This window comes from Oreochromis aureus, linkage group 14 (assembly GCF_013358895.1).
Source record: "Oreochromis aureus strain Israel breed Guangdong linkage group 14, ZZ_aureus, whole genome shotgun sequence".
Classification (NCBI taxonomy): Eukaryota; Metazoa; Chordata; class Actinopteri; order Cichliformes; family Cichlidae; genus Oreochromis; species Oreochromis aureus.
Window position 1 is genome coordinate 34,389,791 of NC_052955.1, and position 16,326 is coordinate 34,406,116.

The 16,326-nt window shown below is 39.6% G+C and overlaps 1 protein-coding gene and 1 long non-coding RNA gene across 3 annotated transcripts in view; both read left to right on the forward strand.

Moving 5' to 3' along the window:
• Window positions 1-3,368: 3,368 nt before the first annotated feature.
• On the forward strand, window positions 3,369-4,100 carry LOC120443592. The gene is made up of 3 exons (XR_005615512.1): window positions 3,369-3,433; window positions 3,536-3,636; window positions 3,728-4,100. It is a non-coding gene; the product is annotated as an uncharacterized LOC120443592 (long non-coding RNA).
• Window positions 4,101-6,557: 2,457 nt separating this feature from the next.
• Window positions 6,558-16,326, forward strand: part of acsl3a (acyl-CoA synthetase long chain family member 3a) — a 37,184-nt gene continuing 27,415 nt past the window's right edge. For both annotated transcript variants that reach the window (XM_039622286.1, XM_031749856.2), the window contains exons 1-2: window positions 6,558-6,690; window positions 13,480-13,996. In XM_039622286.1, the coding sequence (XP_039478220.1) occupies window positions 13,622-13,996 (375 nt within the window). In that variant the 5' untranslated portion in view covers window positions 6,558-6,690; window positions 13,480-13,621. The remainder of the gene's footprint in view (window positions 6,691-13,479; window positions 13,997-16,326) is intronic.

Genomic DNA, 16,326 nt, shown 5'->3' on the forward strand with positions numbered 1-16,326 from the left:
ACACATTAGTAAGTTTATTTGCCAAAGACACTGAGTAAATCGAATTTACGCCTGACCCCATGGGCCCCGACATAAACCTTGGAACGCATACTTTCATACTTCAGTTCTGTCCAAATAGGTTTTGAAGCTTTAGAGTAGCTTTTCAGAAATTAAAAGTACAGTAATTACACTGTATGGTGTAGTACAGTGTGTAAGATATTAAAACAAACAAACAAACAAAACCCGAAGCTCCTTTTAGCTGAAGGTCAAAACCTCTATATTTATTTTTATTTAAATATTACATAGACTGCGTGTGCTGACCGAACAGCCTTGGGCTGAAGAAATGCAGCACTTTACCTATTTTCAAGTATCATTACTTAAAGGAGGCTCAAGGAGGAAGCCCCCTGGCAACGCTCCGGTGGAGCGGACACCGCCGTTGCAGTCGACTAACCCTTTTCCCTCGTCTCTGCCGGTACTATTCCCGAGAAACTGGGGCAGGAGTGCTGGAAGTGTGGGCTGCTGTGACACCTGAGGCGGGAGTGCCCGCTGATGGAGGTGCGACAGGTGTTCTGTGTCGCCAGTGTTCTGGATTAACTGGCGTCGTGAATTAACCGGTGACGGTCAAACAGATGTGTGGGCCGATGGTGATTTTCCGTTGGCAGATGAGCAGATGTTTTTCGTTGTTGTTGTTTGTTTTGTTTTGTTTCGTTTTTTTGTAGCGGTATATGAAAGGTGGAGGATTACAGCCGAGGAGGTTGGCTGCACCCTCCCCCTTCCTTGAGCAACGGTTCTGAAAGCAACCTTATCACAGATAAACAGAAGAAAATGGTATTGAGGTATCCGTATTGAGGTTAAAAGGAACGCGATTAGTCCCGTACTTCAGCTAGAATAAAAAACAAAACACAAAGCTGGAGTTATTCTGTGTCTTTACGCTGCGCAGGTGCCCCTTTCTTCTTCTTCCCCTATTCCCCCCTTGCTACTTCAATCATGAAAGTGATCAATGTTCAGCTGATCGGCTTTTCTATCGCAAATCCCGTCTCTCTTGTTTGTTTATCACCCACTTTGCGATAAACAGTTTAGAATTATAATATTTCTGACTATCTGAGGCAAAATTTCGGGACCTTGTGAATCGGAATCAAATCAGTTATTGAAATCAGAGCGGATACCCAGCCCTACCACCAACAAACCAGCAAATAAACACTAAATTTAATGAGGGCAAAATGAAGCTCTCTGAAGCATTTTGAAGCTTGTGTTAAAAAACGGGTTATTACCGCAAGATAAGATTCATGGCCTGCTCTTAAATGAGCTCTCCCTGTTGTGTAATTCTCTGAAGCCCCAGGCAACTAAATTGCATAAATTTTTTTAGAAGAGCTTGATCTTTCTTAGCCCCTATTCGAGTTATATGTCTTGTTTATAAAACCTCACTTTTAATGATTTTCATGATCCCCCTTATCTCCTTCATTTTTGTTCCTTGCTCTTTATTTTGTTTATTTATAAACATGCACACACACACACACACACACACACACGTGTCTGTGTGTGTGTGTGTGTGTGTGTGTATTATTGTGGCCCAATATCAGACAGAATTGTGAACTCCACTCTGTAGAGTGGGCAGTCTAAGCGGTTCATTTTATTTTGTAGATTTAAGCTGCTCTTCATATTTTTGGCCACCAGATGTCACCATATTGCACTGTGTTGAAAAGCTTTCAGTAATGCACCGTGCTTCAATTGTACGGAAGAGGATTAGGGCCACCAGAAAAAACGAAAAACGTAGACACGTCTTTTACATTTCTTTTCCAGAGCTCTGGGAAAAAAGTCAGAATCCTGAGAAAAAAGTCAGAATTCTGAGATTCAGACTTTTTTCTCAGAATTATGGAAAAAAAAAAAAAAGCGGTGCCCATTTTTTTCATGGCCCTGATCCTCTTCCATAGTAAACACCAGCATAGAAAAATCCAGCAGGCCTGTGTCTGTCCAACCAATCAGAGAGCTCCTTACATCCAACGGTGTGGCTACTTTGCATTGCTAATCCCGGAGTTCATCCAGTAGTTAACCTGTGAGCTAATCCGTGAGCAAACAGGAAAGGAAAATTGATTTTATAATGAATGGAATTATCATTTTAAATTGTGTTTAAAAAAACATTTAAAAAATCATTTTTTTAATTTGGAATTCAAAAATGGTCTTTGAAATGAGGTTTTTATTGAGACTTTAATTCTTTTGTGAAATTTATTTTCGATTTCAAGCATTTATTGGTGGAATAATAATTAATTTTGAAAAATGTATTTAAAAATAGTCTTTAAATAAAATGATTTAAAAAATGAATTCAAAAATGAATTTACAAATGGACAATTTATTCTACAATTCATTATTTTCTAACAGAATATTTATTTCGATACGTGCGGCTATTGTGGTTCTCCATAAATGCCAGGGAGGCTGAGGGGGCACGTGGAAGTCATTTGCCTAACAAATGCTCTTCCTTTCTTCAGTGACGCCGGGGAGTGGAAGAGAGAGGAGTGGAACCTGAGGTCTGCTGGAACGCTGGCCTAACTGAGAATGGATGCCGAACCAAAGAGCATTGTGTGCAGTAGAGCAAAAGTGAACAATCACCCGAGCATTGTGTGGGGTCTGGATCATTCACAATCAGTAACTAAGAATGACTTAATTATTTAGGGTATTATTATTATTATTATCATTATTATTGTGTTTTAGACTCTATACAGAGGTCTCTCCCTCTGGGCTGTTTTAATATAATATATAATATAATATATACCACATGCTGTCAGGCTTCAAATTTATGCATTAGCCCCCTCCACAGTCCAGTGTTTTACATCTACAGAAGGAAAATAGAGATAAGCAGGCAAATAATATGAAAGGACATGACGATGCTGCAGGCTTTTTTTCTGATTCACCAGCTTTTATGCATCTTTTCACAGGAGTGACCTAAAGACAGCTGCAGCCTACACTTATTTACTTATATGATACTGTAAATAAAGTTTAGTGTAATGTAGCGCAAAATAGCATTTTCTTATAATTTAATAACCTGAAACCTGTATCAAGTGTTTCCATATTGACCGTTCTAGAATTCTGCATTCGTAAATCTGCAACAGACTTTAAAAACAGCTCATCTTTGCAAGAGAAACCATCGAGTTCAGAGTTTTACATTACGCAATTTTTAGAGAGTATTTGACAGTTTTTGTTCCCGACTGTGATACAACAACAACATTTACATAGAAGCAAGTAGAGGAATGTACAAACCCATCAGGGTATGTTACAGTTTTTGTTTTTACTGCATTTCAGCAGTTTAAAGAACTTGATGTAGTTTTAAAAGCTGATAAACTGAGAATCAGCTGAAGTAACAATGAGTGACTTCTTATTTCTTTGGCAGGTGTTGTTCAACACGCCCATTTGCAACACAGCTTTGAAGATCTGCTGGCATCTTCCAGGCTACAGGGCTTATGTAAGACCCACACCCATCGAAACCAAAACTGACATGAGTGACTGATATGAGATCATTTCTGAGGACCTGAGAGTGGTGGTGGTTTAAATGTCTCCTTTTTAGTTCCTTAGACTATAGCAGGAAAACAAAATCCTATCACACATCACTGCTGAAGATCTGGGGGATTTTTTGGTGGAGAAGAGCAAACAGACATTCAGAGAGCAGTGAGTTACTGTGACACCTACAGACCATCCACCTCACACCTGATGAAGTGTAAATGCTAAGAGAAAACCTCTGTTTTGTTTTCTTTTGAAGGCTTCGGGACTTGGAGGATTTTGAGGAAAAAGAAGCCAAACCACTTCTGAAAAAAGTTTTAAAAAAACCATTTTCTGTGTTTTCGGCCAAAATTGACTGGCATTTGGAACTGTTCATTATTCATTTCACCTTGACTAAAGACCTAGTTCCAGCTGAAGACAAGCAACCCCAAACCATGATATTGCCTCCACCATGCTTCACCAAGGGTATGGTGCTCTTTTGGTGATCTAAACTGATTATGCAACTTATTATGAACTTATGCAGTTTATGCAGGTTTATTCTACAATGGCAGATGGCTGCGTCTCCCTCAGCCTGGTTCTCCCGGAGGTTATATCCTGCACTTAAACTTTTGATATAAAGCACCCTCAGGCGGCTCCTGTTGTGATTTGGTTCCACATAAATAGAATTGAATTGAAAAATCAAATTAAATTGGTCACATTAAAGACGGGAAAACTTTTAAAATTATTTATTGTGGTCTCATTAATTTAAAATCACAAATATCTGGCATTTTTACAGGGGTAAATTACATTCATTTTTAGCCTGAATTATAAATATAACATACTTGCGCTATATAAATTAGATGTATGTTGTTCATATTTTCTTTCACATTTGTCATAAATATTATGAGTTGTCTTAATGAGGGAATTATTATTATACTTTGAAGAAGATAATGTAATTAAAAATGATTGCTATTTACATAGTAAATAGTACTTTTCTTCATTTTCTGTCTGAACATATATGAAACATTTAAAAAAGCACCACTAACAGGACAGATAGCATAGCAAATAAGAGTTAAGTTCTCTCATAGAAAACAAAATGCACTACTATTTGTAACACTGAGGAGAAAACTGTTTGTTGGCGCCCAAGGCAAAAGTCAGGTTAAATAATTTCAGAGAAGAAAAATGTACTGAAAAAGAGTAGCAGTATGTGAACTAGCTAAAAATAATGAATTCAAATGTCAAAAAAGACAGAGAACCCTTGAGGGCTGACTGAAAACACTACAGTAAAGGGATGAGTGAGAAGAAACATTTGACTAGTAGTGATGCACTCCCATCACACAGGGTGGGGTGGGGTGGGGGTGGGATTCTGGAGTCTATCCCAGCTACCACAGGTAGCAGGCAGGGTACACCCTGGACAGGTCCAGGACCAATGAACCTAACCTCACTAATTGCATGTCTTTGGACCTGGGAGGAAGCTGTGGAGTACCCTGAGAGAACTGAAGCAAACACATGATCATATATTTGCTGCTTGCAAACATATTCAGTCTGTTTCTAATCAAATCAACAGAGTACACATTGCGATGATACTTTCAAACGCAATCTAAGTTGGATGACCTATTTTCAAGTCTAAGAATGATTCAGAATGAATGATTACAGTTTTCCATATAGAAATGTCCACTCTACAGTGTTTAAGTGTCGACTCTTTAGTCATCAAACCTGATTCGATTTTTTGACGAACATTGTGCAAATTAAGTAAAGAATAACTTGTTGCAAAGTAGATATGAGGAGAAACATGTACAATGTTGTTTCAGTCTCCTTTTTTCAGTCTCCTAATCACATAAAGTCAGTCAATTTTACTCTACGTGATTAAAATAGCATTATTCAGTACAGACATAACAATCGCACTGCCATTCCATACACCTGGACAAAAAGCAAATAGGTAATAGAGTTGAGTTTCAGTTTTCGGATTCATACAAATCTACCTGAAGTTGAAGTATTTATTATTTTATCTGTTCATTGTTATCTTGCTATGCTTCAACCACAGCAACAGAAAGAGACAGACTTGTGTCTGATCGTAGAGAATGATCGTTGCTCTCTTAGTGGAATTGTTGCACGGAGGATGTAACATCTATGCAAAGCACTGAGATCTGTCGCTTGGTTAGGATTAAGCCCTCTCTCAGCTTGCAGGTTAGGAAAAGTGTCACTGGAGATATTCAAATACATCCCTCCACAGATGCTGATGAATTCTACAAAAACAAAAAACAGGTTGTTAAAAACACTTGAACTTCACCACTCATTCTATGAAATATCGTAGTATACAGTACAATGAAATGTCAGATTAGCATTGTGTGTCATATCATAGGCAAGTTTAGACCCTTTAATAATAGTAGTAATAGCTTTAAAAAATTATTATCTGGAATTGTCTATCTTCTTCTAACTTATCTTTTGATGACAGTACAGGATAGAATGAAAACAGGTTTTATGTCCAGTGTTGTTGATGTCATGATGTTACAGTGCGCTTTGTCATTAATAGCCTCAATAAGACTTTCAGTGTTGTGGGGGAAAAAAAGATGCAGAGATTTAAAGCACACTTTAATTGAAACATTGAAAAATTTCAAATTGTTCTGATGATGCCAGGGTAGACTTTAATGTTTAACAGTGTGTACTTATTCTGAAGTATTACCCAGAGGTTGATTTTAAACCGCTGTCTGTGTGGTTTTACACATAAAAATAACTACGTTTATACGAACACTATTTTGCATGAGCTAATGATTATATACATTAAACAAACACTCAGGCAGGAATCTCCCATCACCGAGAAGCTCGTCACCGCGCGTTGTCATGGCGACAAGCATCCCATCTTAAATTTTGTCTATAAAGGTGAATTCGGGGTTCGCGCACTGGTTTGTGTGCGGGTGCTCGTGGCATCTTGCTCTTTTCTGACCGTCAGTAACCCATGCGGTCATGTCGAGCCTTCCTTCCATGTCGGCCGGCCCCTAGCACGCGCCACCTCCGCGAGTCCAATCATAACTCAAAGAATCCCCACCCTCTCCCTCCCAACCCGCCATCCAAGTCGTCCCCGTACAACAACACAGCGCGCGTGTCACTTCCGGACTGTGCAGCGCGCAGCATCAGCAGGCAGAGTGAGAGCCGATGGATGAACATATGAACGGAGACGTCACAGACAGAGCCTGAGCACACACTGAAGACGTGTCGGCAATAAACTGACAGAAACATTTACCGGTAAGTTTCCCCGTCGTTTTGTGACGAGCACACAGGATGCTGTGGCACCGTCAAGCTACACTAAAAAATGAAGTCTACTCTGCAAGTAACAAACTTTATGAGTCTAAAAACAAAAACAGGTCTAAGGGGTTTATTAAATGATGTTGAATGTCACATGTTCTAAATATTTGGGAGCTAACTTAGAGGCCTACCAAAAAAAAGAGCCAGTGACTGGGGGGATTTTATGTACTAAGTATTTTAAATAACAGTTTTGCTATTAGCTTCCTGACTTGTTTCGTTGCAGGTAAGGATAAATAATGCCCATATTTATTGTTTTTATTGTTTGTTTGTTTTTTATTTTTCTTCTTAAATGTGGGCATTGCCTTCCATGTTGTAAAGTGTTTTACTTTAGAATTTGAAACCGGAAGTGTAACTGAGGGTAACTGGTTTGTGTTGAATGTTGCAGCTGGAACATCTGTGGCTCACTGCTGAGCCCACTGAACTGATAAAGTCATTGAAATTACACAACATGTTACATGTCTTTGGTCTCACTCTTAAGCCTTAATAAGGAATGATTCATGCCCCTTAAAATAATTTTGTAACATTTCTTCATGAGCTAATATAGGCCGGCTTATTACAGTCTTAATTTTTTTTTTGACGTGAAAACTTTTATTAATGTCCCTTTTCCATCTCTCCTTTGGTATTCACATTTACCCAATTACGAAAAGCAGACAAGTGGAGCACATTTTAAAAGAGCATTTGTTGTACTCAAAGGCCCAGAGCGGAAAGTGTGTCAACCTCACCACAATCCTTGCTCTAACACGTACAATCCCAACCTGCTGGCCACTTTTAGTTTCTATTTACACAGCTGAGGGGAACTGGCCTGTGGTGGCAGTTATCAAATGATGCAGGTCCTTTAGAGTGCTCCTGTACCTAGAGACAGAGACGCTGTTGTCTTGCAGGGAATGGTCTGATGTGATCAGAAAACCCACCACACACACACACATACACATACATACACACACATACATACACACACACTCCTTCCTGCAAGCCAAGACACTATCTACTTCATTGTGCTGTTATGCTGTTATAAAACACATCTGAAGCTGGGTATGGAGGGGAAATAAGGATTTTTATTTAAATTTACTGTCATTGTTCTGCTTAACTGTGAACACCTTCTAAATTTGATGTGATTAAAGGCTCTGTATCTGCTGTATTAACAGTTTTCGATCTATTGTAAGCGAGCTCATATCGGAGAAAGAAATAAGTTGTTGATTGGCATGCATGCCAACAGTTTGTGTCACCACAGAAGCAGAGTAAAGCTGCAGTCTGATCCGCATAATCCAAACAATTGTGTTTTGTGCTTTCACTGTTGTTGAAATCACACTTCATTTGTTTTAATTGTGTCATAATTTTAAATCTGATCCCTCAAACCAAACACAAACATACAAACTAACTTCATATCCTATTTCTTTTTACACACACACACGCACACACACACACACACACACGCACACACACACACACACACACAAAGTGTGACCCTCTAGCCTAGAGGTGCCCCTTTTCAGATTAGATTGACCCACACAGCAAACGGCTCAAGGATTATATTTGCTAACCCTGACCCCGATTGTTTCCGTTTGGTACATTGTTTCGCCACAATGTCCTTGTTAAAGTTTCTGCAAGGCTTCGAGGCCGCCTGCATAGCCGAGTGGGTGTAAGCACTATGACGTGTGCACACAAAAGACCCCATTCACGCCATCTCCTGAGGAAGCAAAGATTCCCTCATGCACACACAGGCGCACACACAGGCGCACACACAGGCGCACACACAGGCGCACACACAGGCACACACACAGGCGCACACACAGGCGCACACACATGCCAGCTCACCCCACCACTACGTAGACCGTGCCACTATATTACTCATTTAATCCAGTGAGTGGAGGCTGCTTGCAGAGATCTCGCTGGTTGCATAAAGCTAAGCTAGCTACATGTTATGAATACCCATTCTTGAATGCAGGAGATTAGAGTCAGCCTTGTTATTGGTTCCAGTTTTGCAGTTTAGACTCTTGATCCTTTTTTTTGTGGAAAGACGTGTGTAAATCAGGCTGCATGTGGTTGTATCTTTTGAAAAGCCTCTTCTAAACCATCAGGAGGTCAAGATGCTGTCTTATAGTCAGCAAATGGCTATTTAGGGCAGTTAGTGATGTAGATCAGAAAAAAGTTCTCACCAGACCTCCTCAGAACCATCAATCTTTTCTTTATGCTAACTTGAGTATATTTAATGTAGCCAAGTGAAATCTGACCTCCATAATGTCAGTTATGAAGCTTATAAGCACATAGGTTTGGGGTGCGACGTGCTACTTTTTAAACTGCCTTATTTTTTCCAACATTTTTTAGCCCATATAATTTGTCCATGAAGATATCTTACATTACATTTTGAGGGCTGAAAAATTGAATTACATTTTATTTATATAGTGCCAAATCACAGCAACAGTTTCCTCAACACATTTGGGCAGTGCGAAAAATGCAGGTGGGCAGGTGGCTGGTCCTGAACAAGTTACAGCATTTCAAAGGTCTATTTCTTAGCTACATTTTGATACCAGGCTCATCTTCATCCTTCTGTGTCAAAATAAAATTTGTATTGTCTAATGTTTTTAATTTAATACGCTATAAAAAATTAACTGATTCTGAAGGCGTCTAGTGGAACTCACTGTTTTTTTTGTAAAGGTAGTGAAGTTATCAGGTCCTCCTTTCACTGCCCTCGCACAAACTAACTAATGGTACCTGGTAACACACACAATAGCACTAACCACTGTTAAGTTTTAAATATTGTTCAAGTAGCAACAATGCTGGACATTGTGTGTATTCAGCCTTTGAAATGTGAGTATTACTCCTCTGTAAAGGTTCGTGAGGGAGAGTCTGCAAATGCAGGATGCAGAGCAACGTTAAATCGCAAGAGATGAACCTTTAATAGCTGAGATACACAAAGTCCAAAGGGCTTCAAAACCACAGCAGGATTCTAAAAAACAAAGAGAAAAAGAGGAACAAGTAAAGAGCAAATGGAGAACTGATAAGGAGAGGAGCAATACTGTTTAAACAGAGGTGTCCACAAAGAAGCAAGGAAAATCTGTATAAACAAACAGAGACTTTTTATACCCCCCCTCCATCAAAACCCCCCCAAAAAACAGGAAGTACAGTGCTGTAAAAAAGTATTACCCCCTTCATGATTTCTTTTTATTTCATCATTTTCACACATACATGTTTCAGACACTAGAAAAAAAGCAGAAACGTGAGAAAGAATATCAATTACACATGAATTACATTGAACAACAGCTATGAAAGGTGCTTTCTAGGGCATAGTATGCAAACCTTCATGGTCATACTCTCACAATTTCTTTCCTCTGCTGACACTGTGTGTGAGAGAGAGATGAGAAGGGAAGAGATAAGCCAACAAGAAAAGCTTCCCAGCAAATATTTATTGCTCCTATTTTAGTGATGGAAAGATGCCAACTGACCTCAAAGTCCTGACCAAAGCCAAAGCAGCTGAAGTCTGATACTGACTAGAGCTGTGAAGTTTAAAAGATGTCACTGTTTAGCAGTAAGGGATCTCTAAAGACATGATGGGGTGACATTGTGTTTTCTGGAGTAAAATTCAGTATGTCTGGGTCTATCCTGCTAAACTTTCTCAAATTTTTTAAATCTCTCTGTTAAATGTTCTCAATTTTTTAAAAATCCACTACAATAACAGCACTGTATCATTAGAACTAAACTAAATTAAAACATAAATCACTGGCCCTTTAACCTCTGCCATGGTATAAAATGTGTCAAACCCTCTGAATGAGTTGAAGCAAAGTGAAGGACGGAGTCACTGAGTTCAGAAGAAAAACAGATTTTAACTTTATTGCTTAATGGAAGTCAGGAGTCATTTTTAACAACTAGCAGAAGATAGTGGAAATTATTTGATTTTTTACTGGAGATCTAAGCCATCTGTTCCTTGTTGACACTGAGCAGCAGTGGAAGAAGTTGTAGTCTGCCAGCACCATGCCTTCCTGAATCTTTTTCCTCTTGTTTATAGGTTGTTTAGCACAGTGCCGCTCGTCCGTTGTCTGTATTTCCTTGAGCTCCACTTTGAGCAAAAGAAAAATGACAAGTGGGACAGTGGGGCCAACAAACGAACACTGAACAGTGATGGGGTAAAACTTGTGTTCCACCAGGGTACAGTTTTGGTAGGCTTTAGCATCCTGTGATGAAGCAGGGTGTCCTTGCTGGGTAACGAGACACCAGGAAGAACCACAGAGCTGCAGAGAAAGGAGTCCATGTCCCACAGGGAACAGATGGTAGTCTGGGAGAGCAGCGCTGGTAAAATCTTTGATTTATTTATGAGTCTCAAAGGGACACTTGTGAGATGAGTGTGTACAGGAGGAAGGTGGGCACAGTGTGTGTGTTTTTCAGCGGGCAATTTTTTGGAGAGGTGGGGGAACAATGTGAAGTGGCAAGATGAGCCTCTTCCTCCTATGAATAATAAATTACTGCTGCTAAAACGGACTGTTGTAGAGTGCGAATGTGCGCGCACACACACACACACACACACACACACACACACACAAGCTGTTTTGACAGACGGTGTTATTTTAGCTGCGCAGCTGCAAAGACGGCCGATGGCCTGAATAGAAACATCAATATACATTATGGTTATTTGTCATAGTGGTGCCCGTAAATAACACCTTAAGAACCTTATTAACCCAGAAACTAAGAGATGTGTAATAACAAAAAAACCCCATAATATAGCACAGAGCTGAGTAGCGAAAACAGCTTATCAATAAGTGTTAACTAGCCTAAAACCAAAGAGGGGGCTGATTCTCTGATCGTATAGTCTATGGATACAGTCTATGAAAACAGCTCACTTAAACTGTTGTACTTTACTGATAGGTTTATAGTCTCATCACTACTTTAATGCCTTGGTAAATATAACATCATGCTCATGTTGTATCAACAAGTGGTTAAGTGGTTGCCAGTAGTGATGACAGTTTTAAGATAAGCATTTTTCCAGCTCAGTCACCACACCTAACAGCCAGATCGTCATATTATTCGGCTGTTGGGTATGGCTATCCTAGTAATCCACAGTAATTGTGATCTGGTGTCTGTGGTGTCTCAGCGTTGATGGGACATTCTTCTACAGCTTGGCATGACATTTAATTTACTTGAATCACTGTCATTATTAATACTGATGAAGACATTATAACTAAGTGTTTGGTTATACTGGGAACTACTTTTATTTACCATTCCTGTTTCCTCACCCCAAATTTGAAATCATTATTTCTCTCATTACACACACTAAAAAGTCCAACTGTGAGAAAGTCAATGTTTAGTCAATGTATGTACAGTAGATACACAGACGTATGTAACACTGACAAAAGAAACTGTTTAATGTTGCTCATTCTCAACACTCTGTACTAAAACCAGTCAGTGAACTCCCAATTCTGTGCCTCTTTGATGGCAAATTTACATTCAGTTTTTGGCATATAGAGTCATGGTAAACATTAAAGTAAACTCTCTTTAAATTCTGAGGTTTTGTGTATCAGGACATGAAAAAAAATCTGGTCTTAAACTCAGATGAATGAAAACACATCCTGATTTCTTCTACAACTACATGCTTCAGATAATTTAAAAAATCCCATTGATAGGATAATATAAGATTTCAGTCAATGTAGGCTTTTTAAATTGCAAAATAATCTCAACTCAAAATTCATTTATCTGTTTTGCTTTTTCCTTCATGGTGTGAAATAAACATTCATGCTGAACCTATTATTTTTTAGGTCATTGACCAGGTTCTGTATCTGCCTTGAAAATTAGATATTGGCACTTTATACTGTACCTAACTGGTACCTATTGGTAAGGCATCTTTATATTGACATGGTAATGTTGCCTAATTCCCTTCATGGATTATAGGGAACTACACTTACCAGGAAGTCTGTAAGATAACCTTAACGCTGATCTCTGTTCAGGACGCTGGATAGCTCCCAAACTCATCTTCTGTAGGTTACAGTTTCCGTCACCAAGTGCATATCTGTTCTGTCTGTGTGTGAAGAAGCTAGGGATGAGGTAAAATTTCAGAGATACGCACATACAATACAGTCACCTTTTACCCAGTGAAGTAGATGTGAGGTAGTCCCTCTATGCAAACCTCATCACATTCTCTCTAAATTTTACATCATGGAGTTTAACGGGTGGATTCTTGAGCTACAGCCTGTTCCCTGTTCTTATCTGCTCCTGACTTGGCTATCTCCTTCTGTCAAGTTGCTTGTATCCTGTCACACAGCCCACATGTAGACTTCCAGAAACCTCACAGTTAGTGTAGTTTATGTCTGTTATAGCTGACCTTTTTACTTTTTTCACTTCTTCCTACGTGTCCCCATCCTTTTTGATTTGTTTCTCCTTATATTTCCTCTCTGGTCTCCTTCCTCACCCCCTTCATCTGTCTGTGTTGTTTTGCTTTCTTCGACACTAACAGTGGCTGACGTTGACTGATGTGCTCTCTGCTTTGGCGTGAGTGCACCGGACACAGGAGTTGCAGGGTGGGGAAGGAACATTTGAGTAAGAGAGTCGGTGTGTCACACCATCACCTGCCAATAATACAATAACAAGCTTCTGCTTTACTATCAGCGAGAACATGTGAGACAGTGCTTTGTTTCAGTTTCAGAATGAATCTCCTGGAAAACCACAGGAGTGTTGTAGACACAAGCATAATTTTGAAACTAGTTTAAATTTTTCCTCTAATGCCATGTTATGGATATTTTTTAGGAGTATTGCAGAGCTGTGGGCATTCCATTAGCAGAAAGGGAGAATTGAGAAGGCAACAGAAGAAACAAGGGAGCAACTGAACCAGCACGAGCAGGCACTTCTTCCCCACTCTCTCCTCTCTGCTTGTCACAGCTTTGCTAAGATGAAGCTGAAAGAGGACCTGAACCCCATGCTGCTGCTCCTCTTCCACCTCATGGTGTGGATCTACACCGTCATCACCTTTCTACCTTCCTACCTCCTTAGCTGGGTGTCCAGACCTGACGGGAGCTTCTACGGCTCAGAGGAGGAGAGAGCCAAGAGAGCCAAAGCTCGTTCGGTCCTGGGACAACCAGAGGGACCATACCGAGCAGTGAGCTCCATGAAGAAGCTGGTCACATCTCTGCATCCAGGAGTGGACACACTGGATAAGATGTTCGAGTATGCAGCCATGAGGTTCCCCCACAGAGACTGCCTTGGGACAAGAGAGGTGATTAGCGAGGAAGATGAGCGACAAAGCAACGGGAAGGTGTTCAAGAAGGTAAAAAATGATATGGAAGTGAGGCAGTAAATGTTGTGTTGTAGTAGCAGTGTAGCTAAAAAAGGGCTATCCAACATTCTATTACAGGTACTTAAAGGACCACACACTTTTATCTGTCCCTTAAGTATGCAGCTGCAACCAGCATTTAAAGTTAGGAAGTATGTCTACTTACAAATGGGGTAATAGAAATAGAATAAGAAGGAGCACAGAGAGTGATATTAAAAGTGGGACTGAAACTGAAAGACTCACTATGGAGCTGCAAGGTGTGGGGTTGGAAGTTGCATCTAGAGCCGGGAGAACGGTGGAAAAAGGAAGGCTTGCGTTAGTTGAATCATACAAAGCTGCTCTAGAGTGCAAGAATAAAAATATTGATTTTGAAATAAGTAAAATGGGTACAATTTCAGGATTTGTCAGGAAATGTGAGACATAGTAGTCTTATGAAAGGTACCATCTATATAAAACACAAGTTTTATATATATCCAGTGGATGAATATTTACCATTTTTATTAATTTATTTCCCATGTGGGATAGCATAGAAGATACTAAATTACAACCCATAAACACCTGTGTGTGTAGCTCCATGTAGGAAAAGTGCATCGACAGTGGTTCAGTTATAATTCATATTTCCATAATGACTGTGGTATGGATCTGTGAACTGCATTAACACCCAGTGTGCAAACCTTTGATCTCATTTAAAGCTTGTTTAAACAAGCTTTGCCTCATTTCTTTATCTAGTGTGAGTTATGTTAGCAACGTGCCTGTTAAAGCAAAGCATTGAAATACATGGCACCTTTTCTTTAAATCTAACAGGCCCAGCTCTCAGCCCCAACCTCACATTTAAAAAAACATCTTTTATGTATTTAGGATGAATACCTGAAAACCAGCTATGCAGTGTAGCTTTTAATAAAAGTTACTCACTCTAGACTAAAAAGAGCTTTTGTTGTGAACTATTTTCATCTGTAGATTTGTTGTATCGGTGCATACTCAAAGCTCCAGGTAACTGTATGTGGAAATGTCTTGATATGTTGGAGCTCCTTTGTTCATTATATTGAAGGATCGTGTTATTCAAGTGCAACGCTGTGGCTCAATGGTGTATTTGTAAGACAATATTTTTAGATAGTTATCACTCAATGTATGGATTTCTATGGTGTTATATGAAAACATCACATCCATTGGATAATAAGCAAGAGATTGCATAGCCATATTGGACAGGGTGTCAGTCAGTGTAAGGAAGCCTCTGATAGGGACTGGGCAAAGAGCAGAAGGATTCTGAGATGTCAATCAATAGGCAAGCTGTCAAGGGTATAGCTTTCGGAAACTAATGAGGAAAAGAGGAGGCTAGACATTTTTCATATTCTAAAAAATAAAGTTTGTAAAATTCCAAATGTCTTCAAAATGTTCCTCTGTGACTTCTCTTGGCCTGCTGTCTAGACAAACCTCTTCTTAATGTTTAAAATGTTCAAAATCCACTTCCAGATGCTGCTACTCTTTCAGCTGACAGCTTGTTTGTCTACTAGACCACTTATTTCCTTCGACCTTGCAAATGTTAGGACAGAGGATAGAGTATGAATACGAAGTAGCAAAGTCAAAACAGTAAAAAAAAAAAAGAGTATTTGTTATCAATCCAGAATTAGTGTAAATTGGAGTAGAAAGAAAGGAGGAAGGCTTCTGCTTTCAAGATTTGTGGCTATATGTTTTCTTCTTCAGTGTGCCTGCACAGTTAGGTGTTTATGTTACTTGTGAATTACCTCATTAAACCCAGTGGCCTGATCCCTGTAATCCATTGAATCTCCACTGTTGAAACACTTATTGCTGCAAGAGTACATAATTAAGCTGTTTAACTCCTAGCTATTGTTCCCAAACAGTGGAAAACAGCACCGTGTAGGCACTGTGGCTCTGTGTCCTTCTGCGTGTTTATGTGCACTGACATTTATTAACCATTAGGAGCCGGTATAAGCTCACTAATACATGTCCAGGAAGCTCTCTGATCATAATGTGTGAGTGGTGAAGAGAATATCCAGAAGCCTGTGCTTATCTTTCTCTCGTGCAGCTGATGACCGTGACATGCAGCAGCATGAGAATGACAGCAAGAGGAAGTACTTCTGTTTGGCAACAGTGGACAGTTGCTCCCTTTCCTGTGACTTCTTAATAAGAAACAGGCCAAGCATGTGACTGTGGGATGGGACACAGGAGCAGGGCTTTGCAACAGTTCAGTGGCTTTTTTAAGGAGATAATAGATTTGCATCATTTCATCTTTCAGTTTCTTACTATTCATCTTTTTCCTTGCTCTGTTCCATTAATAAAGCCCTTTATATTTGACAAAATGATAA